Source organism: Ceratocystis lukuohia (genome assembly GCF_044167205.1).
Source record: "Ceratocystis lukuohia strain C4212 chromosome Unknown Supercontig1_pilon, whole genome shotgun sequence".
Classification (NCBI taxonomy): Eukaryota; Fungi; Ascomycota; class Sordariomycetes; order Microascales; family Ceratocystidaceae; genus Ceratocystis; species Ceratocystis lukuohia.
In genome coordinates this window covers 140470-168310 of record NW_027263520.1, presented here as the reverse complement: position 1 = coordinate 168310, position 27841 = coordinate 140470, and the positions used below count along the sequence as shown (strand labels likewise).

Here is a 27841-nt window from a genome sequence, read left to right as displayed (position 1 = left end):
TCTTGCATGTGCGGGCCATGCCGATCTTTCGGGAAGTGAAGTCAACAGTAGTACAGAATCTAAATACCTGGTGATTGAAATATTTTAACTGATTCTGTCGAAAACAGCGATAGTCCGCTGTAGTGTGCAGTACATTAGGGTTACTACTCTCCTTGATATTAGGGTTCACTAGGGTCTTGATGGTAAAACCGTGTCTCAGTTCACATGTTTTAGCTTCCTTGGTTTAAGGGCAATCTCTACTCTAGAAAGCCTCTCTGCTTTTTGCACCTTAATCCAAATACCTACCGCCCAACTAGCGTACATCCCTATTTCCAGGCTTTCGATCACTTCGCAGCAGGCCCTGGGATGGCGCCTTAATCTTGTTGTCTAAAGAGACTCCACCACACCAAATGGACATGCACGACAATGACAGCCATCAACGCAGCCTCCAGAGATCGGACAGACCACACGATAGTGCCGATATTCACAGAAATGGCTGCAGGCTTTCAGAATGCTCCAGCGATAATGAATCTACATCTATGCTCTATTTGAAAGTACCGAACAAACCGCAGCGCAAACAGCCAATCACCGCAACTGCTGCGATTGCGACCGAAGCCACACCGGCCTACAACGAACTTATGGGGGATAATCAGAGCACAGCCGCCATGAATGACGATCCGTCAGCGTGCTTGGGTGTCAAGACAGAGCTCTCGACCATTCACTCTGAAGAAGAGCGTCTCTCGTCGGAATCCGACCGCTCTTCGGTGTCTGCCAAAAGCGCACTTGATTGCCATAGGCCGTCGTCGCTGTCGTCTTCACTCTCAGCATCTGAGCCCCCAGAAGCACATCAGCCCAAAGCAACCACCGTGGAAAAACCCCAAACGCACTCCCCGACACGCTCAGCGCAGGGCAGAGCTACTTTCCCGTCATTGAAACCAGCCTCGATCCCATCTTCAGGCTTACCTTCACCCCAAGCAAGCTCGGCTGGGGCAGACAGCAAGGCCGGGTCAACGACCCCTATACGTTCGTTTCGCAGCAACGAAAACGTTCGGCGTCTTTCAGCAGCTGATTTGCACCAGCTTGCTTCGCATCCTGCTTCACTTCCTGTTGCTATCATGCCGCCTGAAGCCAGCTCTAAGCGACTATCGCCAGCCGATTTGCAAATGATACGACAGGCCATGCTAAGTCCCGCACCAGCAACAGCACCGCTTAGATCCACCGTTGAGAGAGACAACTTGGGTGAAACCCGCCGATTCTACTCTCAATCTGATGTCCCTGGTCGCTCTGTCAGGACGCTGTCCTCACCGCCAACAAATCGCAGAACACAGTCGCCTTCCCCCGACGGCACTCGTTCCACCCCCAATCCCTGGCGCTGAATCTACCACATCCACACACTAATAATGATAAAATCGAGGCCCCAGCCACTGGTACTAGCTCTATCTCGCGAATACGCACGGCTGTGATAAACCCCACAGCCTATGTGATTCCAAGTAGCAGCACGAAGAGCACCGAAGAAGAGTCGGAAGACATAGAACTCCCCGTCTTGCCGCTGCCGCCAATGTCGTTTTTCACACATTTACAGCTTGAGCTGGCGCCTTCGCGGCCGAGCCCACTCTACATCCACCGGCCTGATAATATCGACTCCCCGTACGAGTCTTCGGCTATTAAATTCAACCGATTAAAGAATATGCTGCTATTGCCGCCATATCTTGAACGGACCCTCACTTTTGGGGTTCTGGCTTGTCTCGATGCGTGGCTGTACACATTTACGATTTTGCCCATCCGATTCGTCATGGCCTTATGGCTCTTGGCACAATGGTGGGCCTATGTATTGGCCAAAGAGTGTCGATGGCTTGTTGGCTTTGTGTGGTTTGGGCTTGGACGGCTATGGGGGCGATTAGGACGCTCTAAAAGTACAGCTGACGTCACACCCTTAGCAGGCAGTGCCCCAAAAGGCCAACCCCGATCTAGAAGATCGACTGGCACATCTGTGACTGATCTGAACCTTTCGACCCAGGCGCTAGGGCAACAGGTGCAAGCAATCCATGACCAATCCGCTTCGGTTTCAGCCTCTAACCAGGGGACGACATCTGCATCTGCCCCTATCACACCCCGCAGCAGCATCCAGTCAAATCTTCTGAGGCGCATCTCACACCTGGACAAGCACCGCACATCGTCACATGCACATTCCCATCTCCCCCCAATAGGCCGGCCATTGTCTAGTATTTTCCGCCACCGGAGAACCAAGTCTGTCCCATCAGAGCTATCGTCTTTTCACAAAGCAGACCTACTACAAGGGGCTGTTATCCTATTTAGTTGCATTGCTATGATGAAGATGGATGCAAGCCGCATGTATCACTTCATCCGCGGTCAGTCAGACATCAAGTTGTATGTTATCTTCAATATTCTCGAGGTGGCAGATCGCTTGATGTCTTCCATAGGCCAAGATATCCTCGAATGCCTCTTTAGCACAGAAACACTCTCGCGGAATAGCCAGGGCAGGTCCAAGGTTCTTATGCCGCTAGTAATGTTTATTCTTGCCCTGGTATATACCGTTGCCCATGCGAGTACGCTGTACTTTCATGCCATCACACTCAACGTCGCCGTCAACTCGTACTCCAATGCGTTACTGACGTTACTCATGTCCAACCAGTTTGTGGAGGTGAAAAGCACCGTGTTCAAACGCTTTGAGCGAGACAACTTATTTCAGCTCACCTGTGCTGACGTGGTAGAGCGTTTCCAGCTTTGGGTTATGCTAGTCGTCATTGGCCTGCGCAATGTCATTGAAATGGGCGGCTTGTCGGCCGCTGGGACGGGCTATGAGGAGGCTTCTTCACCAATGCCAATACACAGCCCTTCGATTCTGCCGCATTCATTCACCGTTTTGCCGTCCTGGCTGCTTTCTGGCGAAGTCTTATCTCCATTTGTGATTGTGATTAGCAGCGAGATATTTGTCGACGTAGTGAAGCATGCCTATGTCAATCGATTCAACAGCATCAAACCAACGTTTTACAGCCGTATCCTAGATATTTTGTGTAAAGACTATTACACTGATGTGAGTGTTGGTCGGCCACGACAACTAAATGCTATCTAGCCTGAGTCCCGCAGGCGTCGTTAAGCATCTATCCACAACCCACATATCACTAACTATTTTATTCTAGGCATTTGTAACCCCTTCTCTCACTCGGCGCTTAGGTCTTGCAGTGATACCTCTATCCTGCCTTTTCATCCGGGCTTCGTTCCAGACATATCACATGTTTCTCTCAACACATCTCGCACCCCCTCTCCCTTCTTCTACCCAGACATCTCTTTCCCAAGAATCAGCCACGCCATCTCCGGCCATCATTGAAGCCCTTAATAAGTTCGACACACTGATTCGCGACTCCCTCGGGCGCTCAGTGCATGGATCCTTTTTCACAACAGCTGGAGAGCAGGAAAGTGCACGACGGTGGTTTGAATGGACCAGTGACGATATTATTGCGCTGTTGACAATGCTGCTTGTTTTCTTTATTATCTTTCTCGTTGCCTTAATAGTGAAGTTACTGCTGGGCATGCTTCTTCTGCGGTACTCAAGGAACCGCTATGCCAAGATGATGCTCCAGGAAGAGCTTGCGGCTGCTGGATATGGTGAGCAAGAAAACCATGATGCAAAGAGCAAGAGGCTGGGTGGATACGGACATATTGAGGTAGGCGATGAAAGAACCAAATGGATCAATTCCGACAAGTCTGAGGGACTCAAAAAGAGTAAGGAAAAGAAATGGGATAAGGCAGCAGATTACGCGGGGATCTCACGATATGAGATGGTCGCAAAACGTATTTGGTGAGTTTGTCTGCAGCATTGCCGCGATACAGACCAAGAGGTACTTTTAAACTTTTTTATATTGCATTTTTCCGCCAGATGTTATTGATCGCTCTTCATATCCAGAACCAGAAACAAATTGTACCTATAGACACAAAACAATACAAACACCGTGGGCCATGACCGGCCACGCTTGACGCTACCTACAGCAGCAAAGTCGGTAGTATTTCTAGAATTGCAATGCGCGCGAGAATCCTAAGAATGCTCCCTGGTGTCCTGAGTGGCGTGCAAACACTCACTCACGCTATCATTTGGCGGAAGCTTCCAGTTAAGAAAGGAAGAAAGGGGGGATGTGGGCTGTATTAGAGAAGGATGCCATGCCCTAGAACGGGTTCGTATTGTCGACATACCCATGCCTTGGGCACTCAGTGTCACTGCCAATCCAGGCTGCGCGGAGTTCCACTTGCGCTCTTGCGAGCGGCATGGGCAGGGCAATGCTTAGACAGCTTGCTCTCTGCAGAGAGAGGCCTCAACAGGTTGCTACGTCTTGGCGCAGATGCTATCTTTGATCCAACCCTCAAAGCCCGTTGCATTCCATCAAATGATGCAACGTATTCCATATTTTGGCGTAGAAATTTAAACGTGATGGCTAGACTTAACTGGCACTCCAAGGTGTGGACAGCAGAAATAACAGAAAAAAAAGCAAAATTCGATGCATGATGCTTGTGCGCATCATGTAGCATCACAGCGTATCAGCATGCGCATTTTCCCCCTACAAAAAGACATCATATGCATAATCTCACCGGCTACTTGATTCTCATTTTCACAGGCTTTCTTTTCTTTCCGCGGCAGCGCTGTCCCCTCAGAAACACAACAGAGACCATGCAATGGAAGTGGTTTTATACAGGGCGAGGTTAGTATTATCAAATACTATAGACAGACCCGAGAATCATACCGAGCAACGCCCTACGTGGCAAGACAACCGATGTTTCGCGTTTGAGAAAACTGAGGTTATATCTGTATTAGACACGCTTTATTAAACATCTTGGCAGCTGACTTTCGTAAATGTCTTGCAACTTTCTACACGTGGTAGGTCAGCACGAGACTCGTTTTTTGTCATCATTCATAGTCACACAAGAAACGAGTCACGTGGTTTCCTGAAGTGAGCCAGAAGGGATCCAGAGCCCGTAGTACCGTAGTAGAGTCTGAGCGCATCCTATTTCCAGAAGCTACGTCCAGCAAGGCCAGCCAGGCGACCAAACGCTAGGACAGTCCCGGCAGCTACCATACTGTACGGTTCGTCCCAAGCTAGAAGTCAACGTCGCGAAGCAACAATACAGTGGACTGCGTTGTAGCGTCTCGGTAGGGTGGGGGGGTTGTCTTCTCTGGCTACTGGGCATGATAATCGCAGTATCTCTAGTGAGAGCATAAGCATTGTCAGTAGAATTGGAGCTTGTGATACCTGGAAGAAACTCTCGGGCGTCACGTGATGATGCGCAGCTAAAGGCCCGCTTTTAGACCCTAGACCCTAAATCTACATTTAGCCTAAACAACAAGTTTTCGTTGCCTGGTTCTGCCATGGCGATGAGGATTCTCATTCTATCTGGTGATAGTTTTGTTGTTGCATCACTTTCTTCTTCTCCATTCGCTCATTTATTGCCTTTTGTTGCTGCCTGGAAGCTACTCGGTCAGCCGACTCGAAGCCTAAACAGTGCTCTTTTTACTTGTGTCTCTAATTCTCATAATCTTTGTCTTTTTGTTTTGGTTTATCTTGGCTTTTTCATTTGTATTCTAACTATCCACGCACTCCTAATCACCGGGAACAGTCCTTCGTTCGTATTTATTTGGCCTTGAGCTTTTTCATTAGTCCTTTTTTTTTCCTTGTTGCCCCCTCAGCCTTTAGTTTGTTGTCTTCCAGCCTTGCGCTCGTCTTCGTAATCGATTCCTTTCGAACGCCTCGTTTCGCTTGTGTTGGTATTGGCTACTCATTTTTTCGACATACCTCATTTGCACGCGATTTTTGTCGCACGTCTCGCGATAATAAATGATGGGCGCCTTTTGCTCGTGTCTTGGGCTCAGCCGGAACGACTACTACGACGAGGTACGCTACGCGATTGAATCCATGCACCAGCATTGCAACTACTGACGGACCCGAGCTACAGGATGAAGAACGACGACTTCTCGAAGATGATAACGTTGTCGGAGGCCAATATGGCGTCCTTAATGACACTCCCATCATGGCGACCGAAGATGGTGTAGAGGCTCGTCAGGAGTTTGAGGCGTTACAACGCGTTGTTGCGAAAGCCTCTGAGTATGTCATCATGACGTGAAAACGAGGTGCAAAAAAAAAGACTGGTCTTTTTTTTTTTGCCATACGTCTCGCTCGCCCAGCTAACTTTTACCCTAGTAACATGGTTGATATCTTCGAAATTGGAGACTCAGCTCGCCCGACTCCAGCACCGTTTGCATACGCCGGCCAAGAAAACAGGTTGATGCGATACCGAAACCTCCTCTCAAAGATCTCGGGTACCGACGACGACACCGACACTGCCCACTTGGAGCCAGCCTTACCGCCAGTCCATGTCGATGCATCGGCTACCACACCTGTCGAACTCTCGTCAACATTATATTCCACAACGGAGCAGCTAGATAAGGAGGCTGCACTTGTTGGAACTTTTGCTGACGCTGCAGCTGCGATGAAGTAGGCCAGAAACCTACTAGCACATGTATTCGTGCAGGATAGGCAGACAAAACGTTTGTCTTGCATTCTAGTGTCTCGCATCTCTTGTCTTACTAGCGATGGAAATTCTCAACCTTCCATGTTGGTTCCTGATCCTGCTGCGACACGACCTATGCAGTGCAAAAGCCATGCCAAAAGTACAAATGCAGTCTTTTTTCTTGCCCTACTACTTTCATTTTCCCCTCTCCAACCATGGCAATTATGCATGACCATCTGGGGAAATGAACCGCCGGCCTATTGGGGCTCTGGATTCAAGTGGATGCCTGATTGCGCTTGATATCTCCTGTCTTCTCCTGCTTCTTATTCTTCCTCTCATCCTCCTCATACCGGTTCTGATTTTGCCTTCCCCGGACCTATCAGGACACGACGCCTGGCACTTCATGGTCAAAAGGAATTGCTTATTCAGGACGCCAGCCATACAGACCATAGCAGCCTAACCAGGCTCATTCGCTCAACTGACCTAGAGTTGGTAAATAAACCTAGGGATTTGAACAAAACACACAGCAATATTCTACTGCTTGCTTTTTTTTTTTTTTTAACTTTCTCTCTTGACTGAAGCATTTGGACCATGTGTTGAACAGTACTTTTGCTTCTGCTCTACCTGTTATGCACGTTTCCTTTTTATTTTACTGCATTTTTTTTTTCTTGAAGAAGAGCGTATGAACCTTATTGGGCTCGCTCAAAGACTCAAACCTGAGCTACAGAGACAGGAGACAGGATTATGCTATGCTGGTTACTCTCGGCCAAGGCTTTATGCATCTTGGCCTAGACAGCAGTGGCATACCCCCTCGAGCGCAGCTGCATCTTTCCGATAAGCTGATCTCGGCATTCTAAAATGTTATAATTATTCCTTCTTATCCTCATGACGACATTCTACTCATGTCACGTACACCGAACTACCTGGAAAAAGAAAGTTCGGAGAAAGCTGATAAATAAAATGTCGACTTTTCTTCTTTTCCTTGACTAGCATTAAAAGAACAAAAGGACGGGTGAGCTTTAAATTATGTCATTAGCTGCTTGCTGTCTGTCTGTACCATACTTTTCCCATCATTAGTAAGAATATGACTGGTCATTGCAGCGGCGTAATGAAGGTACAAAAGCCATGTATGTATTGGTATGTGCGTGCGTGTGTGTGTGCATGTATGTGTCTGTCTGTCCGTATGGGTTTGCCTATCTGGTAATGCGTGTTTGCGAATCTGACCTTGACCAAAGGCCTTGCATCAATTTCTCCTAAAAGTGAATTTGACAGGAGGAAATTAAGAAGCAGAACGAGAGCTTTTCGTTTAGCATAGCATGATGGCAAGGAGGATTTTCGTAGATCCACACCTGGCCGTTAAATGGACAATGGAAAACAAGCCGCCATCGTCTGCAACAAAGAAGACGTTGGTTTAGGGAAGGTTTAGGGAGGAGGCAATTTTCCCGTCTTGGGTTTGGGGTCTGGTACACAGAAGGCGGGAATGAGGAAACGAAAGAAGGAAGATGTGAAATCTCTGACTGGGCCTGTTCTCCCATTCCCCCCTGCTTCGAATTTGCTACAGGGTCTATCCTCGTTGAGAGTCCTTCTTTTTCACTGTAAAGCATGGATAGCTCCTGTTCACAATGGCTTGTTCGTTTCTTCAACCCCGCTGTTCCTTTTGACAACCTAACCTCATTCTTATAAGAAAAATTGACAAGGCCAGTGAAGTACCGAGAGAAGGGAAAACAGGCCGAGTCCAAAGCGCATGTAGTACGAAAGGGGGAGGGGGGAAGGGGGAAGGGGGGGGGGGGGGGCGGGGGCGGAAGGGAAGATAGTTGGATATGAGCATAGGCAAGCTGATAAGTATGGGCATACAAAAGACACGGCACATTGCAAAAACCGAGAAATAGGCAATTACTCTACCCACAACTGGACTCGGAACTCGGAATCCTACATCAGCCCTAGTCTGTTTGCGTTCGAGTCCATGTCTGGCGGATAAGGAAAGAAGCTGCTCACAGGCACTAGCACTATAGAATCTTCTAGACTGTCGTTCGATGCTCTCGGTCAACGACTTGGACTGTTGGAAGTCGGCTTGGCTTGGCTTTTCTTTTCTTTTCTTTTCGTTGCGTTTTTCTTATTTCTCTTTTCTCCTCATTTTTAACTTAATGTTATTTCTCACTTACGTCATGTATTTCTGTGGGCTTGGGAAGCACTGCCGACTCCTATGCACGCCATAAGTACTGGTACCTATTTATGTCCATATTTGCTCACGTGTATGTATGGCAAAAGTTCGGATATACAAAGGAGTCAAGAGGAGCGCAAGAGCCCAGTTGGTTGGGTCCCGAAAGACGAGGGAACCTGCAAGCCTGCAACGGGCATAGATAGATAGAAAGATACACAACTGCACTGCACGTACTTACTCTTAAGTACCTGTACACCCATCCACCCTAAAAGCTAACTGTGCCTGCTGGCCCACTAACAGCCACAGCCTGGACATTATGGTTGCCGATTAAACTGGTTTGGCAATAGGCAGAAGGTCTCGTTGCTTCTACAACAGTTCTAGTCGACAGATCAGCTCGGTAATATAATGAATGCTATTGTAGTCCCAAAGCAACTAGACCGGTGCTAGTGCTAGGGCCATGGACAATGACACTCTGCAATAACTCAGTAAGCAGTCCTCCGCAGAGGCCATACACTAGTCCCAGAGTGGCAAACATACACATGTGGTTTGTATGCACAGTGGACACTGGAGGCTTAAAGGAGGAGACGGGGCTTTTTTGATTAATTATAATTAAACCTTGTGTTGAACTAGCTAGGTCCTTCTTTGTTGCAAACAACAAATATCCATATTCCCTCCCACGCTGGAAATAGGATGCCCTAGGAAAGTAAACAAATGTTTGAACTCAGACAGTAACATTGAAGAATTCAAGAAAACAGCAAAAACATGGCCAGCAAGAGAAATAAATAAAATAAAAACCAAGAACAAAGGCAACAGCAGCGGCAGGGGCAGCAAAAAAACAGCAGAGGCGATGACGATGGAAATGACAATGGCAATAACAATGATAATGGCAAGAAAGAACACGACTATCCTCTCCAGGCTGTCAACACAAAACAGTACAAGTACAAGATAAGAGGAAAAAATATGAAAAGAGACAAGAAGACACAGCAAAGAGCTGTGAAGGGCAAGGCATTTGCATATCTCAGCAGATACGCAAGAGAAGCGTCGAGAGAGTATTATAGGGGTGCGGAGGAAGAAAGAGAAAATTCTCTCTCACAGGAGGAGGGGGGAGAGAAGAGGGGAAAGAGAAAGAGACAAAGACACCATATGTATGTACATCCTTGTTGAAAAAGAGCACAACCTGTAGTCGAAGAGAGTCCGAGAGTCCAGGAGTCTGAGCAAAAGTTGGATCTAGAACTCAAACTAGACGTGTCAAATTCCTGGGATCCTTGAGAGGTCCCTTATAAAGAGCCTTATATCGAACTTTTCGATCCTTGTTGTCTTGTTATTGTTCTTCTCTTTCTCCTTCTCTTCTCTCGCTTTCCCTAGTTTTTTTTTGGATTTTCTGTCTTATAGTCGAAGGAAAAAGTTGAGCTCTTGTGGATGGTAAATCTTCTCGATGTATGGCCCGCCCGTGTAGTTCGGCATGCTGGACACGGGAGCCATGACTAGCTCTAGCCCTCGTTCTCTAACAGCCCTGATTGAATTTGAGTTCGGATTGGCTAGAGCTTCGTGCACTTGGCGCATTTCATGCCACTCGTTGAATACTTGCTGATAGTCGCGGCGCGTTTTTTCTATTGTGGCCATCAGGTCTTGACCTCCGTGACAGCACCAACGACGCAGGTCCTGTCTCATTTTTTCGAGGCGTCGTTCCTTCTTAGCCGCTTTTTCGCATTGGCTGCAGACCTTGTCCAAGAAGACGGTTTCGTAGATAAGTTTCAAGCCGCAAGTTTCGCCAATACGTGTGACTTGGTTACAACGCTCGCGGAAGCCCTCCCAACGCCAGGACCGGCAACACCAAACGGTCATATCGTAGAGGCACATTTCAGGGGTGGGTATGGGCTAAAAACCGGGCGGGCTTGTCTGCAGCTGTATGGGAGAGATGGAGGGGAGAGATGGACTTCTAGTGGGGAGGGGAGGGGGGGGGGGGGGGGTGGATGGGGACAAGACTACAGCGCATGCCTTAGGTTAGTTTGAGCAGAACAGACAAGGGTTAAATGATAATGGGAGGGGCTTCTGTAGCCGGGCAGACATTTCGTATCAGCCAGAGGAGAGAAGAAGGGGAAGAGAAAGGGGCTAGAGCAACAGACAGAGAGGAGGAGAGAGAGAGAGAGAGAGAGAGAACAGTTTAGGGCTAAATACAAGGTAGAGAACGAGGGCTCTGACACGTACATGGAAATAGTTGCTTCAATTGTAATGGCTAGCAGTCGTGTCAGCCTTACTGCGTCGGACACTAAAGCTATAAGTCGGGGAGGCCGGAGATCGAGGAGTAGAGGGCCGTCTCAAAAAGACACAAAGGGGGAGCAAGAAGACGATGGTGAAAAGAGAGTGGAAGGGGATGGACGAGATATTGTTGTTTCAATGTGGGACTAGATATACGATTTTTCGGAAGAGTGCCCGGGTAATGTGGAGTTATCTGGCAGTGCTTCGGGAATTAGGAGAGAGGAGAGCAAGACAGAGAAAAAGAGAAGAGGAAATGGAGGGGGGGGAGAGGGGTATGACAGATATATCGAAGAATTTGAGCTGGACCCGATCAGGGAGAGGGTTTGCACTGCAGCATCAGCTTAGAGCCAACCTGAGATTGATATCAGTATATGGGGATGAACACGGGCACATTCAAGCACCATGTATAGATGTACATATATATATATATTCATTTATATACATACACACATACATATATCTATATACGGGCACGAACACACATGTACATACCTACGCAAACACACGAAGCAGTATCCGGGGGTGGTCACACAGCCGAAGTCAAGGTTCGGGTCGGGCTGAAGAGAGCAGCAATAGTGTCCAGGCAAGAAAGGTAGGCAAGAGGCAAGAGGCGAGGCAAAGAGGTAGAAGTCTGGATGGCCGGGAGATTGAGAAGGAGGAAGCCAAGCTCTTTGTTGAGCCTCAGGACTTCTCGTCCATCTTATACTTGAGAATTGACGTTTGCAAAAACGGCCATTGGATTGCCGGCCTCGTGTCTGTGGTTAGGAACAGTCGAGACCGCCCTAAGTCGCATTTCTTTTCCCTTTTCCTTCCCCCGCCATGGGTTGAAGGTTAATGATAAAATATTGTCCTGGCTCGCATATTTTTATCTTTTAGGCTGGGTCTCTCGCCGCCTCAAGAGCCTAGGCCCAAGTATTTCTGTCCTGGGCATTTGCATTTCTTGCTGTTGGCTACCCTCTCAAGACGGCCGGTCAAGGATGACTTTAACTTGGGCCAGGAACAAAGCACGATAAAGGGTATGGTCAGATCAGGTCAGGCCAGGCCAGCGGCAGCACAGCGTAGCGCAGCGCAGCACAGTACAGCACCACTACTACACAGTCTACAGAGACACTAACCCGCCCGCAACTGCACCGCACAGCACAACACACACCATGTCACATCACATCTCATCACAGCACAACACAACACAACACAACACGACATAGCATAGCATAGCATAGCGCAAGAGAGACATGATGCCATGTACGTGCATATAAAGACATGGATACAGGCCTCATGTCTCCCCAGCGCTCTTGCCTTGCCAGGTCCTTTGTTCTATTCATATCGTAGCTACACACCCTGCTCCCTTTTTTCGAGACAAGTGTTGCCTTCATGCAGTCCTGCAGGGTATGAGGGGCCGGCCGAGAAGTTGGACTACATACCGACAGAAGGATGGGATGGGCATGGACGCGGATAGACGGGGTTATACGGATGGATGTGAATAGATGCGAGTGTACGTGGATAACCGATTTGGATAGATTTGGATAGATGTGGGTAGATGTGGATATGGGCTGGACATGGATCTGGTTGTGGTGTCTCTTCTGGCGCCACCTGCTGGTAAAGAGCAGAGCTGTATGCCATGTCCTGTCTTTCCCCGAGGTTTAAGACAAGACAAGACAAAAGCGAGACAGCGAAGCGTTTGGCCGAACTAGCTGCCAATGCTGTGACCTTGAAGCTGCGCATCGTTTGGCCTAGTCTACTTATCAGTGTGCAGTAGATGTGCAATGCATATATGGCTGACCATGTACATACGTGGGTATGTATGTGAGTATATACGTACCTAGGTCTAGCCGCGTATGTTGGTGGACTGGAGGCATGCTGCACTAATGCAATCGCCGGTCGGCTGCTCAAGATATCACCAACATCCTAGCTCATTTCCCAGCTCACTCGAAAAAAAAAGTCTTAATGTGCCTTCTAGAGCTGTCTTTGCCCCTCCCCAGCCTTCCTCCTGCTCTTTGTGCCCAAAGCATCCAGAGCTTGGTCTTCTAGTTTCTTGGACTGATGCTGGGCTTGGCCAGGGACATTGGCCACACAACCAGCCAGCGAGCCTCCAAAGGGTCTTTGTAGAGGGCCCGTGGAGCCTAAACAGAGCACTACATCTCATCACACTTCGTTGACCACCAAATGCATAGTCTAGGATGCAAGATGTATACCTATAATAGCCACTGATAGTCGCCATCTCGTAGTATCGTCACATCTCATGCTTGACGAGAGATCCATAATCTAGGTCATTAGGCTGCAGGGGCTCATACATAGCACCAAGTCCCGTCGTTCTGTGGTCTTTCAGAGTACACCAAGCCCTAGTGCTGGCCTTATGTTACCTTGTTTCTAGACATTGCACATTGCGACTGTTTTAGTCTCGCTCTCATCTTTACTGTCCGCCCCTTCGCTTCCTTGCCCCCTCCCTCTCCCTCTCCCCCCCCCTCTCTCTCTCCTTCTTATTTCTCTTTCCATTCTTGATTTTGCAAAATTTTCAAGGGCTTCCTGATAAGTCACAAAGTCAAAACAAAGAAAAAGAACACAAAAAATAGCAGAAAGACATTAGTGGGCGTGCAAGTATCACCAGGGCGCAAAGGAGAAGGGGGGAAGGGGCGCGTTCGCGCAGTATATGTAATGCAAATGACTACCTCCACTTACCGTCGTAGCCACCCCTCTTCCCTCTTTCCCGCAAGGCCCCAAATCTGCAAGCAGACCAGAATCTCGGTGAAAAAGCAGGGGTCCTGGGGATTCTCAGCCAGGATTGTAATGGAGACTTCAACTAGGCTACTACTGACTTTGGGCACAGAGCAATCCAGAACTAGGATGCATGTAACTCGCCTTAGATGTTGAGCTGTGTATACATGTGCGTCACGCTCTAGCAGGAGACTGTGGGCCCTTTTTGTGGTCTTGTGTCTAGTAAAGTCATGGCCTCTCTCCACTGACCGTGAGTTCCTGAGAGGCGCTCTTTACCTTCTCCCCTCCTCTATTTCCTCCCCCTCTACCCAGCCCTTCCACGACCCCACCTTGCTATTCTAGATACATCCACAACCTACAAGCTTGGCTTATACGGCATTCTCTTCTTGCGGCTGCTTGGCTCATTGACACGCCAGTAGGACCCTAGCTTTTCGGTTAGCTTCCTTTGCCTTCCCTTGCGGGTGTCCGAGTACTCATATAACATCGCAGCTATAGCAAGCTCCGCCGCCTCTGGCTTTCTGGTTCTTCTCCAACCCCCCTCACCCCCCCCCCCCCCATTTTACTCCGCACTCCGAGTTGCCCGTCTCTACTTCTGCTCTCGCCTTTCCCGGGACAGCTGTTTGGATACGTGGCACTCATACAACATATCTGCTTAGCACGACCCAGGCAGAGCATTAATTGCACTGTTCCATTCTGCATCCTTACTTTCTTCTTGATTGGTGACTTGATTAAAAGCCACACGCCAACTCATGAGAAGGACTGAAGGACTGGGGATATAGCCTGTCGCTATGCCCAACGGACATGTCTGGCTAGAGAGTTGGCCAAGATGCGCTGTATGGCCTCTCGACTTACAAAGTACGGCTCGTACATTGAACCAACAAAACTGCCAGTTTAGACGTGGCCCATGTGCTCTCTTTTTGCTTGCTCTTAGCCCGTTTTATCATCCCTGCACGTTAGTTCCAGGGCCTGAAAAGGGCCCCCGATGTTGTAAAGCGGACTCAGCTACTGCGCAGTCACCTAGTAAAGCACTTGATTGGTGTAGCATTTCAAGAAGAAGTTCCAGAAGCTGTTCCTGCAATAGTCTGGAAGCTTGAGAATGGAATCAATCTAAAGATACCACTTTGTCCTTTTTTTTGTATTTTATTCTTTGGATTTTTCACTGCGCAAATCAGGGTTCACCTCTTAACCTTGACACTGACATTGACATCCCCAAGTAACACAGCATATTGAAAGTGCATACATATTATTACATGATTAACAGTTAACAGCCAAATACATTACATGTTAAGGGTTTGAATTGGTATGTGTGCTTGCTGAACGTTGTAATATCTGTACATATGCCGTACATGCGATGTGTGAGAGTTTCGTCCCAAACCCCGCTGTTAGTCCTGTGTAGACAAAAGTCCAGTTCTCTTATCCCGCATCTCCTCTTTCCACGCGTAAGAGCTTAGAATATAAACCTACATATGTACGTTTGGCCAAGTCGCGGCGACAAAAAGTAGCAAAGAAACTCAATCCTCTCGAGTGTCGGGATCATCCTTGGAGCCAGATGCGCCTTGGCGCTTCGAATGTGGTTGTCCCCCACTTTCAACACAAATCCTTGAAGCCCAAGCCCATATCTTGTCTTGCGTGGGAAGTCAACGAACGAAGCAAGTATGTGAGTTGTACAGTGAGATGGGAGGCAAGACCTAGCTTGTTCTCTCCGGCTTGCTCGGGCCGGCTGCATTATTAGTTGCCCCACGACCATCAATGGCCGCCTTCTGCAACCACTAGGCTCATCTGCGTGTCGGACGACTGGAAAATATGCCTTACATGCCTGCTTTCTTGTTGCCACGAAAGCTAAAGAAGAACATCCAACCCAACTTTTTGCGAAGGAGGAATTGACGCCAAGTGTGTATCTTGCTTCGCCCAGACTAGCACCCGGTAGCATTTTTCTATGTCACCACAGATGTGCTATTTTAAGAAAAATAACACCCGGACAAAGCCCCACACCGCCTTCCCCTTATTGTCAAGTGCCTTCCCTTCCCCCCAGATTTCTCCTGTTTCGAAGCAGCAGTTTCCTGTTCTTCCCAGAGACTAAGAAAAGCCGAGTCCACCACACCTACAAGAATGACATCACCATATCCCATCGAGTCCAAATTGAGTTTAATGTAATAGAATCTAAGGAAAAAAAAAATTGCCAAGGGGCTGGAACAGCCATTGTCTTGTCGGCCAAATAGCAGCTAGACTAGAGGAGTCGCCCAATCGCCCAATCGTTTTCTTTTCTTTTGTGCCCTGATCCTTGTACTTGTATCAGATCTTGTCATATGAGCTAAATTGTGTACTTCTGTCTATCTCTCTCTCTCGCTTTCCTCTTCTTTATCTTGTTTGGGTATTTGATCCCATCTTGGTCTGCTTGCTTGCTGCCTTACATGTTTTGACTTTAACTGTCCATCCTAACTTGTCGTCGTCACCCTCTACGTCGTTGTCGCTGCTCTGTCCTTCCTTGCCAACATCCAACATACTATGCACGCATAATACGTTCGACCTCTTATTGATGACCGCTGGCCGTGTCAATACTACTGTTAAGCAGGTCCGCGTCGCAATTTCTGTCCTGGTTGTCACGTGTCCCCCTCTGGCTCCCTTTCCTTTTACGATTCTGCGACTTCCCTGTCTATGATTCATTAGGCCAAATCTTCTTCTTTGGCTTTGATCCTGACCCCGTTCCTCCGATCAACACGGCCCCGTGGCCCACTTTGCTGCGACCGCAATTCTTGACCTTTCTCTTACGCGAAGCTCCTCTGCCTATGATTCTCATTACGAGGCTTCCATACTACTACCTTGAACTCGCCCTGCATATGTACTTACCTAGCCCTCTAGTTCTGGCTTTTCTGAACTTCAGCTAGCTGCGCTCATATTTCTCGATCTACAGTAATTCCTTTTTTTTTCCCGCTTTTTCTCCGTGACCTTGTTTGGCCTGGCTTGCCGTCTCCTTGGTTCCTCCTGTTATATTTGATTTTCCTTTCCATTTCGTTTCTCTTTTTGTCTCCCTCGGGGCAGAAGCTACTATGCAGCCTCCAGGCTCAAATACTGAGCAAGACGACATTGCTGCCCAAGATACGGCCCTTGTTGTCAGCTTCAGAGGTGGTCAACACCGCTCCGTATCTTCTCTCCGCCAGCTGACCAGAATGCCGCTGTCAGAGTCTTCCTTGTGGTGTGGTAGTATTGAAGGAGTGGCCAGGTTCGACGCGGCTGTGACAGCCTGCCAGCAGCACCAGCCTCAAAGTCCAGGTCCAAGTCCAAGTCCAAGTCGAAGCCACAGTCTAAGCCGCGGCCAAAGGTGCAATCTCAAGCCCCGCGTATGCATCGACAACCTCCCTAATGAAGTGCTGTGTCGTATATTGGAGTTTCTTGAAGTAAATGATCTGTTGAATGCCTCTCGGGTAAGCCTATAATCCAACCACAGCGGAAAAAGAATAAGAAGAAAAACTTAGCAGCTTGGCTCTTCCGACACCACTGCGTCATTCTTTCCATCTTGATTCATTCATATCCATACACTCACGGCCGCAAAGCTGCTGTTTTCTCTCCTCAAATGCAGCTGTTGTATATACACAGAATTAGTCCTTTTGCATTCTTACATCGTTGTTCCGTCTATGACTTGACTGGCCCCACCTCTTGCTCTCCCTCTCTCTCACACACACTTACTTCTTTGTCCCTCCCCCATCATTCTTTTCTCATCTTTTGTCATCTTTTGCCATCCCAGACGTCGATCGTAATCCTGTCCACCAGCTTGCTCGACATAAAACTGACCAGTCTAGATTTCTCATCTTTTCCGTCACCTTTCTCAGACGCCCATCCTCACCGTCTATCGCTTGCGTGCGGTTCGGAAAACTCTGACGCCCTTCCTGACATCCCCATACCGGCCAACGCTGCGTGATCTTATTGCCAAGTCAATTTTTATGACCAACACGTCGGCCATGTCTCGTCGCCTTGGACGCTCGCTTGCGTCGATCCGTTTGGCGAGGCGACTTGCATCCAGGCCGCCTCCTGAGGTCTTAGTTGAAAGAAGCCTGATTCCTAGGGAGTGTGTCCCCGGCCTAACTCCAGTCCCATTATCGCCGGCTATTGTGGCTAAAAAGCGAGTCATTGAGAGAGAGCTGGTGAAAGATGTCCTCAGACACTGGGTTGGCACGGTGTGGACTGGCAAAGCCCGTGTCAAGGCCGAAGACATTCGTGCATGGGAAGAGCAGGCTGGCATTGGTAGGGTTTGGAGGTTAACGAGATTTTGGGAACGAGTCTCCAAGAATAGCGGGTTGATTGGGTGAACAGCAGCTAGCACCTGGGGACAGCACGAGAGACTTAATTAGTATTGGATGTTGTGTAGAGGCGCTTAGATAGCTCATGAATCCCATACACTATGTTGGTAAAAAGAAAAAAAGAGTCTACCCCGAGCCTTTTTGCCATGTCCTAGTGGCTCTCCCTGATGATGGACGATACCAGCAAGTGCTAGTTCAGTTGATGGTCCCCTTGAAGCGGAATCCTGCCCAGTCATCCTCATCGTCTGATTCGTCGTCGTCCGATCCGTCGTCATCGCCGCCGTCGGGGTTATTGGTGTCGGTGTCAGCTGAGATATCTTTCTCGGACCCAACTTGGCCTGCCTGGACCCGCGCAGCAGTAGTTCCTACTTGCTTCCGGAGAGCCTCACGTTTCTCCTTGAGTTGGCGCACTTTCGCCTCGAGCTCCTCCATTTCTTCAAACTCGCTTTCTAGCTGCCGTTTTGCGTCCTCTTTTTCCTCCTCCATTTGCTTCATAGTGGGTTCTTTATGCCCTTCCTTTGCACTTTGCTCGGCCGCAGTGGCAACTTCTTCTGCCGTCATTGCTGGCGCTGATAGGGTTGCATCTGCAGAATAGGCTGTCGTAGTCGCAGCAATGTCAGCTTCAAACGCCGCCCACTCGTCCTCGTCTATAGCGCCAGCATCAGTAGTGGTTGACTTCTTTTCAGCGGCAGACACAGAGACAGAATCTGGATTGGGGGTTGTCAAGGCCATGTCTGAGCTCCCAGATGTAGCGCTTTGGATTGTACTACGACTAGGGGTTGCAGGTCGCGAGGGTATCTGTATTTCCATACCAGCCGAGGGCGCCCCAGAAAGGCGACGGGGCACAGAAGACCCCAATCTAGGGTCCTTGGAGGCATTTATCTGGGAAGTAGAGGCGTATATACGTGCATCTTTACCCTCGTCGCCGTCGAGTGGTACTGAAAGATTGCGTTTCTTCGATGCAGGCTCTTCCATCTCAGTATCTGGGGAATTATGCGTTGGCGTTAAAATGGGCGCCGGACGTTTCTGGCCTCTAGACTCTGGCCTTGCAGCCTCTGTTGTTTGTGTTTGTACGCGTAGTCGATGGCCTTTACTGCGGAGATGTGTATCCCATAGCGATTCAGTCTTGACTAATTCGTCACAAAGCAGACACGCAAGCTTCCCTGAGTCTGTGTAGATGGCGAGTTTGTGTGTAATGCGTCTAGCGGCCTGCTGCTGGCGAAGCAGCGATCTAACATCCGTCATCGGTTGGCTGGTCAGGTGAAGCGCAAGGCTGAGAAGCCAAAGGGTCGAGGAATTTAAGACAGGGCTATGGAGTTGGACTAGAAAAAACAGAGAGGCTGTCAATCTCGGATAGCTAGTACGTCATTGGTAGGGTAGAGTTTCTAGGCGTAGGACTAGCGGCAAGATGTCGAAATTTCTAAGCCGCGTGCTTCTATGGCAAAATGCAAGAAGTTATTCTCGACAAGAAGATTATTCTGAGCGCCGGAAAACAGGAGACATGTGATGCTAGTGGACCTTTCTCACCCATATCAGTAGGGTTAATACATACGATTCTATAGCTATGCTATCTACTAGGGTTAGGGATTGGATCCACATCAGCGCAAGGCTGACAGACACAGGCTAATAAGTCTGATACCACTTGCAACTCTATTATCAAGTCTAGTCTAAGCTAACCGGCAAAACATTTACATTCTTGGTTGTGGAAAATAGCCCCTTTAATAGCAACCAATCAATCATAAAACTCCACAGAGTGTCTTGAGTACTGATCCAACCCTCCAGATTATTTCAAATGGCTGATTCTCAAGACCCCAACCAGTCGCGGACGGCGTTGGCTGGTCAACTGCCTGATCCTCCGCCGTTCTGGAAGTCTTTCACGGACCAGAATATGGCGCGGATAAAGAAGCTCCAGGAAGCTATGCCAGCGGCTCATCCTAATGGAAGTAGCCTGCTAATGAGGCTGGAAGGCCTCTCACCAGACCTGCTCTACCTTCAACCCCCAGCAGAACCACCGAATGGTGAATGGAGAGTCTTTGGCAATAAGTATACTGTATGACGACACCGCCCTCAACTCTTCATGTGCGATAGCTCTCTCTAACAAATCCGATAGCTTGATGATAAATTGCCGAGCCTTGAGGAACAGGGCATGGACCGCCTAGTTCCCAAACAGGAAGACGATGCAAATAGCAAGGACATCAAACATCTCGATCGGGCCTTTGAGCTTAAGCGCCTTGCAAAGTCAGTCCTGCTCAACTTTCTCGAGCTCATGGGTCAGCTAAGCATCGATCCTAAGTTTGCCGAGGCTAAAGTCAGTGACATCCGCACGCTCTTTATAAACTTCCATCACGTGCTCAACGAGTACAGACCGCATCAGGCCCGCGAGCAGGCCATATCACTGATGCAGGACCGCCTCGACAAGATACGTGCAGAAACCACCGCGATCAACGCGCAAATGGATAAGGCAAAGCGTGTTCTCGATGGCTTAGCGAGTATCGACGTTCCGAATGTCGAGGCGGCCATGGCGGAGATGAGCCCGGTCCGTGTTGACAAGGAAGAGGTTTTGAAGCAGCGCGATACTGAGATCTGGCAGCATGCCGACATGCTGTTAGGTTTAGCATAAGGAAAGAGAACGATAGTCACGGTAGGGAGTAGGATATGGGCGGCGTTACGAGGCATATAAGCTGGGACAAGGCGTTTCTTTTTTTTGATTTTATTATGATGGGAATATAAACTGATGTCTTTAGAACAAGTAAATTGGCAGCATTGCATAAATGGACAGTAGAGATGGTATATAACGTATCGACAAAGCAAACGGCTTAGCAGCCAACAATCAGGACGTCTAATAGCAGACAGGCCCTCTAACCCTCCTACATCACAACGCAAGGGATGCAGCAGCACTCGTAGTCACCGCATTGGATGCACTTGGACTTGCTGCCGTCGGGCTTCACAATGCTGTCTGCCACGGACGTAGCGGTACTGCCAGGGCCATTGTGGTTGACGTGGGTATGGGAAGATCCACAAGCCATATTTGCAAGAGAGAAGAATGAGGAGGTATGCTATCGGGAACCGAGAAGTTTATTAGCGAGAAGGAACCAAGTGGGAAGAGAGGGAGCGGGGGCTGTTCAGATGAGTGCTTACAAGGAAAGAGCGGGTGTCTTTTTTACGTATAAATAACAACTGAGAATGAAGAGCAAGAGACAAAAGATGCTTGGTGGAGTTAGCTACTATGGGTAAAGCTGGCCAGTAAGCCAGAATTGGGCGGCAGGCGATCCCTTCTATGTAGCGTCCCTCAGGGGGTTGTGAGTGACGAGGCAGGCTAGCTAAATTTAGAGTCAAAAACGCTGGCATATAGGGTTAATATCTAGGGTTGAAAATACAAGATACAGGGGGCTTCGGAGATAAGATAAGATAGGGCTCGTGACACGCATGGCCATAGCAGTAGCAGGGCTAAGACGCAAACTTCGATTGCACTGAGAAGTAAGCATATGTAGCGTTGTGAGCGACGGCATTAAAAGCATGGACGCTGTTGGGATTGATAAAGGTTAGCTTCGCGATGTCGGGATTTTATATCTTCACTCGGCTGATTTCGCGTTAATGTGGGCTAAGTCCGACTCGCCGTTGTCTATCGCCCATAGGCATGGTGGCTCCTAGAGAGCTTTGGCCATTGGACTTGGTGCCTGATTGTTGCTGTCTGCGTCCATACAATTAGATATTGCGTTGGAGGACTAAGTACTTGCATCGCCGGGCTGACTTTCTTTGCATGGGTCTTGCGGGATGTTCTGGACGGCGATCGGTCGCCGGCCGGTCGATCTGGCACCCATCAAAGCTTGGCCCATGAATTAGTAGTGGCCTTTAGGTTTACACTATGAAGTCTAACGGACGGAAGGAACTGAGTAGGCTTGTTGCTGGTATGTGCCTTGTAATTTGGAGTGCACACACGCCGAAAGCCATGCTTATAAACTTGCCACTAATCCCGTCGGGTTATGTAAAATTCTTTCCACATGCATAATCATAGGGGGACCTGATGTCTTTCGGCGAGTGTCTGATCGGCTACGCCGTTGCTGACTACTCGGTAGTCTAATCAGGGCAGACTCTTGGGTCTTGGATGGCATGGAAGCTAGCCTAGGGCCGTGTGGCCTTATTATGAAGATTTCGTAACTTCTCGATAAATACGTCTTGTGCCCCCGTTGCTATTGCGGCTAGACGCGCTTGTCTTTGCTGCTTCACCTCTGACTTTTTCATCATATTCACACCACGTTCACTTGGCGTTTGCAAGTTCATACTTGCTTCTGTGTCCGTTTTCTCTGGGACTTTAGCAATACATTCAACCATTTTTCAAAATGCCGCTCTCGTGGCGTTTGATTATAGCTACGGCTCTTAAAATCTCCCCTACTATCTTGGCTAGCCCTCGCCGGAATGGCCCTCATTCAAACACACCGCCGACTTCTCGTCATTCTATGCGCGTGGAGTGGGCGCCCGATGGGGAGTCTAGTCGAGACCCGGCTTTGACGCTTGCTGGTGTTTACGCAAAGTACGGTGCTCCTATGCCAGGAGATCTCGAAGCTGCTGTTGCCCAAAAAATGAAACGCGATATGGGGTCAATCGAAGTGAGGCCACGGGATGATTATTTAAACAAGTTCTACATTATTGCTGAAATTGGCGATCCTAAATTCAGTTATCCGCTGATACTTGACACTAGCACTCCTGATCTATGGCTGGTGTCAACAAGCGCAACTAACCCCGATACTCCTGACCAAGAGCCGTACTATCCCAAGGGATCATTGAGCTCCGATCTAGTCTTGGGCAGTACTTGGAGGATTGGCTCGGAAGACAAACCCAGCATGTCTGGCGATGTATTCAAAGATTCCATAACTGTCGGCGATCTTACTATCGACGAACAAGCTATCCAGGTTGCTACGCATCTCTCTAAAGAATTTGATACTTTGGAGGGCCTGTCTGGGGTCCTCGGTCTGGGATTTAGTTCCCGAAGCTCGATTAAGCCGGTGCCTCTGACCTCTTTTGTTGAATCTGCCATGGACCAGCTGAACAAAAAGATCTTTAGTATTGGCCTGAGACATGAATGTTTCGGAAAGCTCAATTTTGGCTTCATAGACCGTCAAGCATTTGTCGGGGACATTGGGTATAGTCTGGTCTCCAGCGAAGCAGGCTTCTGGAACTTTACACTGGGCGGCCTGTATGCCGGTGACGGTCAAGGCCTGGGCACTGAGTATGGCATAGCTGATACTGCTACCCCTCTTTTGCTCCTCCCTATGCAGTACAGCACGGCATACTACAATATGGTCCAGGGCGCCCATAAAAGTGACTTGTATGGTGGCTTTGTCTTCCCATGCAACGCCAAAATGGCCGATTTCAGCTTTCAAGTTGGGAGTGTTAAAATAACTATTCCTGGAAGATACATGAACTTCGCGCCCGTGAATGAAGACTTTACTATCTGCTTTGGCGCATTGCAACCATCTGACAAGCTTGGCTTTAATGTAATTGGGAGTGTTGCTTTCAAGGCATCCTTTGTGGTGTTTGATCCTGAAAACCAGATTATTGGCTGGGCACAGAATAAGCCGTCATTATATTCATGGCGTAGTCGTGTATCTGCAGCTTGAGCCCCCACATACCTACACTAATGCTACGTAACTTGCCATCTTAATCTCAAGTCTGGATGGCTCAGGCATAGGTTAGTTTAATAAATGGAGGATTTGCGTGCTTAGAAAAGATGCCATAATCGTGTCATACGATACGCTAAAACTGTGCCATCCATTTTTGAACATAAGAGTTAGCAACTTATGAAGGAAAGACATAACCAGACACTAGTTCCGTTGCTGGGGATGGACTCTACGCATCTTCTACCTTGGCTTTCTCCAGAATTTGCCAAATAGAATAAGCGAGGGTACCATTTTTGGAGGATACGCTAAGAGCTAATAAGGGGGTGCTGTCTTGTCTGCTCATGGCGTCTGTGGCAAGCCCGCTCGTTATTCATGAACCGTCTTGTTGGGATTTCGGCATTCTGTGATAATGAGGCAGGAGGTGGGCCCTACGGGTTTGTAGAGAGTTTTGGGAGGGAGTGTCACTGCGAATAGCGTGCCAGTGCTGAGAGGTGCTGGTCGAGGGAGCAAACTTTCCGTAACAGATTGCAGTCAGGCCGAACTGACGAGACACAAATGACAAAGACATTGTTTCATAGCAACCTTATTAACTTGAGTAGTCTGTGTAACGTAGAATAAAGCTAGGGGTTAGTAAGGTAGGCATGTAGCACAAGCTACATGACGTCATTCAACAAATATGCGCTACGGATCTCCCAACTCAACAAATCTCAATTTGGACATTTCCGCTCCATCAACCTTTTCCTTTTTCTTTTCTTGATAAAGTTTACCATCATACACATTCTCTCTCTAGATGCTCTTGAAGACAGCATCTACAATCTCGCCCGAGCGGATTGACAGAACGGAGAGAAGAGTGTCGCTGATCTGTTGTGGAGAATAGGTTAGTTGATACGGACGCCTGAAGAGAAATAAATGGCTTGCAATCCATGATGTTGCTTAGAATAACTTACACCGTGGGTACCCTCGCAACAGCCCTGAAGGTAGATGCCAGAGCCACCCTCCACTGTGCCGGGTAGGAACTTGACTCTGTATTCTCGATCAACCGCTAGGCAACGCCGGGAACCGGCCTGATCGACTGACCAACCGTCATATGGTGTATTTGAGAGCCCCGACTTTTCAGGGAGTAGATTCCACATGTCTTTTAAGATATCTACGTGGGATCGGCGTTGGTAGCCAGTCGCAGCAATGATCAGATCGAGATCTAGAGTTTCAGCATGGATACTACCCGAAGCCTCATCCACGACCGGGGAATTTTCACTGGGAACCAGGAAGGGCTCCATTTTCAGTTTCAAGCCTTTGGGGGATTGTTCAAGCGAAGTGATATTGCGGCCGCCGTAGATGCGATGAGGCCAGCGACTCTCATCAGGGCCAAGCTCGCGCTTCTGCTCGTACATGCGTTCAAACAAAGCCTCAATCAGCTCTAACCGGACAACTCCGTAGTTTGTGGCACGGGCCTCTGTTAGCAGAAACTTGCGATACGCCGGAGACCGGTTCCATACGTCTTCGGTGAATTCAGGATTGAAGACAGAGTTGATAAATGGAGAGTCATCGCTGGGGCGTAGAAACTCGGACCGCATGATGAGTGATGTGCGAGAATTTGGATACAGAGTCTGGACGTTGGCGAATATTTCTGCCGCGCTTTGGCCTCCACCAACCACAGCCACTTTATACGGTGTATCTCGGTCCTTGAGTAGCTGGTGGATGCGGGACATGTATTGCGACGAGTGAAGAACACGGGAATCTTGCACATCGAGGACAGTGGGAAGCTTTGCCTGGCCGCCAACGCCAATCAGAACGTTTTTGGAGCGAATGGTAGTGACTCGCCCGGTGTGGACATTGCGGGACTTTACAGTGAAAGTGCGAATGCTCCCTTCGGCTACAATGTCAGGCGTGACAGAGAAGGCCTCCTGGGAGTATTGCACCAGATGGTCAAAGTGTGAGGCACACCATCTCAGATAATCTTCAAACTCTGCGCGGGCGGGCAGAAAGGTACTCAGATTGATGAAATCAACCAGACGGCCAACGCTGTGCAGGTAGTTTAAAAATGTGAAGCGCGAACGGGGATCACGCATGGTAGCCAGATCTTTGATGAACGAAATCTGCATTTTAGCATTGGGGATCAGCATGCCAGGATGCCAAGCAAACTCCGGCTGCTTCTCTAGGAATGCAATCTTGGGTGGCCGACCATCGGCTCTCAGTGAGCGGCCATTGACTATGGCGTCATGTGTAGCAACGGCAACTGACAAACTGGCAGGACCAAATCCAAGACAGACAAGATCGTGGACTTCATCATAGCTAGTGGGAGGCAACACAGCCTTGACAGAGGCAGAAGAAGAGGAGACATGGCCACTGGGGCTGTTATGGGACAAGCCGTTTAGGCTGGCCGGGGGGGTGTAAGTGACAGGCGAGCTGATGCCGTCGGAAGCACTATCAAGCTCGAGATGGCCGTCGTCAAGATGAGGGGCCATGGTGTAGAGAGAATGGAGGATATTACTAGTACAAAAATATTTGTGGGAAGCCTGGATGGCAAATGGCAAGAGAGAATAAGCACGAGGCAGTAGCCGAGGTTGTCTCTATAGCCGAGCGAAGGAGTGTTTTTGAATATGGAGTTACACGCAATGTGCAGATGCAAATATGGATGAGGGAAGAATAGAGAGTGGAGATAAAACCAGGGTTGACTGAGGTTGAATGGGGAAAGAATAAGAACAGCTGCACGGAAATAGAAAATAAAAGAGGAAGATGAACAAGCTCCAGCCAGAAGTAGGGACCAGTGCAGGTTTAAATAACGCGCTCAAGTTGACCTAGACTGTAAAATTGTCCGGAGGAGGGGAGAGGGGAGGGGGGGGGGGAGGAGACGCAAGTTGACGAGAATAAGAGGTAAAAGGAACATAAAAGCCAAACAAGGGAAAAAAGAGAAAAATAATCTCGGTCCACTGTTCATTGAAGCTACTTTTTGACTAGATCATTTTACCAAGATCCGCCCAAAAATGTCGGAACAGTGCCTTCAGAGTAACTTACAGACAAAAGTGGGACTTGCGTCTGAAAGGAGGCCAGCCTACAAGCCTTCCAGTCTGTAGGGAAGCTTGCTGTCAAAGCATTAGAACCAGGTGAATGGTAAACATGGCATATTTTTGGGATGGCATGAGAAAAGAGCGTATCAATAGGCGTCTGTAGAATGAAAATAATCATACATTGCCCTTGAAGATATTCGAGATCGCAAGCACAAGCAAGGCCTGGGCATCTTCTTAACTACGTCCATCTCTGTGGAGAGCCCCCACCTCCCACCTGCCACCAACTGCAGCGTTTAATGTCCCGTCCGGGAAGATGACAACGCCGAGAAGCCACGCGGGTAAAAGGAAGAGGTAACAGAAGGCTTGCTGTAGCCTACGCTTGTTGGTGGTTAAAAGGTGGTTTTCTTGTCAGAGCGAAGAATAGAGGACATGGCCAAGTGGGTAGGACAAGGGCTTGAGCACTAGAGAGGGGTGAGGGGGGTGAAAAGAGCCCTGGCTTTTCGGAGTCGCAGATTGCGGCCAATGGAAGTTGTGTATGCAGAACCCGTCGCCAGAGACCCGCACCTCCTATGCTATATACCTGGATATCTTGGATATGAAGACGGAAAAAAAAACAGCCATCTATAGCAGCTACATGAGATCATCAAGGCTTCGCATCGAACCATCTGGCTTCACCAATACATCAGTATTGCATGTTCTTTATGCGCCATATCAAGCAAAAAGAGAAGAGGACCTGTGGGAAAAGGAGCCACCAACAGGATGCGGCCCTCACACCATGAAGGATTAGGCAATCGCCCACTTCAAGCACTTTTTCTCTTCCTGGACAGGAAGGAGAAAATGAAACAATCTTCACCATCAGGCCGAATAAGATTACGTCTGAGATAGAAGGAAAGAAAGATTGAATGCTTTTTTTGAGAGGGGGAAGGAGGGGAGGGGGGGTGGAGCTCGAAACAGCAAGAGCCCAAGGACTCGAGGACTCGAGGACTCGAGGACTCGGGGACTTGACTCGGAGCTGACCTTGCCGCCGTTAAAAACGAGTCTAATGCAGTACCTACTCAATTGGGTTAAAGGAAAATTCGTTGGCTTGACGTCGTAATTACCGTTTTCTCGCAGGCAGTTCAAAACCACCAATGTTTGCTATCAATTTTAACAGGCATGAAGACCCAAAGACCCAATCAAACGCCATGCTGTCGTGTCGGACAGGGTAAAGAACAGAGCATCTCAGGCTAGCTAGCGATCACAGGGCCAGAAAAAGGCCCAGGAACGAAGGCGAAAATGAAGACGTCGCATCAA

At 48.7% G+C, this 27841-nt stretch overlaps 7 protein-coding genes across 7 annotated transcripts; 5 read left to right on the top strand and 2 right to left on the bottom strand.

Moving 5' to 3' along the window:
- Positions 1 to 518: 518 nt before the first annotated feature.
- HOO65_010042 (Endoplasmic reticulum membrane protein 65) lies at positions 519 to 1355 on the top strand (the record flags this gene model as incomplete). The annotated part of the gene is made up of 1 exon (XM_070999621.1): positions 519 to 1355. The coding sequence occupies one exon, from the start codon at positions 519 to 521 to the stop codon at positions 1353 to 1355; it is 837 nt and encodes a 278-aa protein (XP_070861864.1).
- A 416-nt stretch (positions 1356 to 1771) lies between these two features.
- HOO65_010041 (eukaryotic membrane protein family) lies at positions 1772 to 3803 on the top strand (the record flags this gene model as incomplete). The annotated part of the gene is made up of 2 exons (XM_071005579.1): positions 1772 to 3034; positions 3141 to 3803. The coding sequence occupies 2 exons, from the start codon at positions 1772 to 1774 to the stop codon at positions 3801 to 3803; spliced, it is 1926 nt and encodes a 641-aa protein (XP_070861863.1).
- Positions 3804 to 5822: 2019 nt separating this feature from the next.
- Positions 5823 to 6483, top strand: HOO65_010040 (late endosomal/lysosomal adaptor and MAPK and MTOR activator domain-containing protein; the record flags this gene model as incomplete). Its single annotated transcript, XM_071006158.1, has 3 exons — positions 5823 to 5879; positions 5941 to 6089; positions 6186 to 6483. The coding sequence occupies 3 exons, from the start codon at positions 5823 to 5825 to the stop codon at positions 6481 to 6483; spliced, it is 504 nt and encodes a 167-aa protein (XP_070861862.1).
- An 11634-nt stretch (positions 6484 to 18117) lies between these two features.
- HOO65_010039 (coiled-coil 16) lies at positions 18118 to 18897 on the bottom strand (the record flags this gene model as incomplete). Its single annotated transcript, XM_070999620.1, has 1 exon — positions 18118 to 18897. The coding sequence occupies one exon, from the start codon at positions 18895 to 18897 to the stop codon at positions 18118 to 18120; it is 780 nt and encodes a 259-aa protein (XP_070861861.1).
- An 817-nt stretch (positions 18898 to 19714) lies between these two features.
- Positions 19715 to 20542, top strand: HOO65_010038 (uncharacterized protein; the record flags this gene model as incomplete). The annotated part of the gene is made up of 2 exons (XM_071006108.1): positions 19715 to 19972; positions 20033 to 20542. 2 exons carry the CDS (start codon positions 19715 to 19717, stop codon positions 20540 to 20542), a joined length of 768 nt encoding a protein of 255 aa, XP_070861860.1.
- A 1720-nt stretch (positions 20543 to 22262) lies between these two features.
- HOO65_010037 (uncharacterized protein) lies at positions 22263 to 23540 on the top strand (the record flags this gene model as incomplete). The annotated part of the gene is made up of 1 exon (XM_070999619.1): positions 22263 to 23540. The coding sequence occupies one exon, from the start codon at positions 22263 to 22265 to the stop codon at positions 23538 to 23540; it is 1278 nt and encodes a 425-aa protein (XP_070861859.1).
- Positions 23541 to 24326: 786 nt separating this feature from the next.
- Positions 24327 to 26005, bottom strand: HOO65_010036 (l-ornithine n5-oxygenase; the record flags this gene model as incomplete). The annotated part of the gene is made up of 2 exons (XM_071005710.1): positions 24327 to 24401; positions 24488 to 26005. The coding sequence occupies 2 exons, from the start codon at positions 26003 to 26005 to the stop codon at positions 24327 to 24329; spliced, it is 1593 nt and encodes a 530-aa protein (XP_070861858.1).
- Positions 26006 to 27841: the final 1836 nt, after the last annotated feature.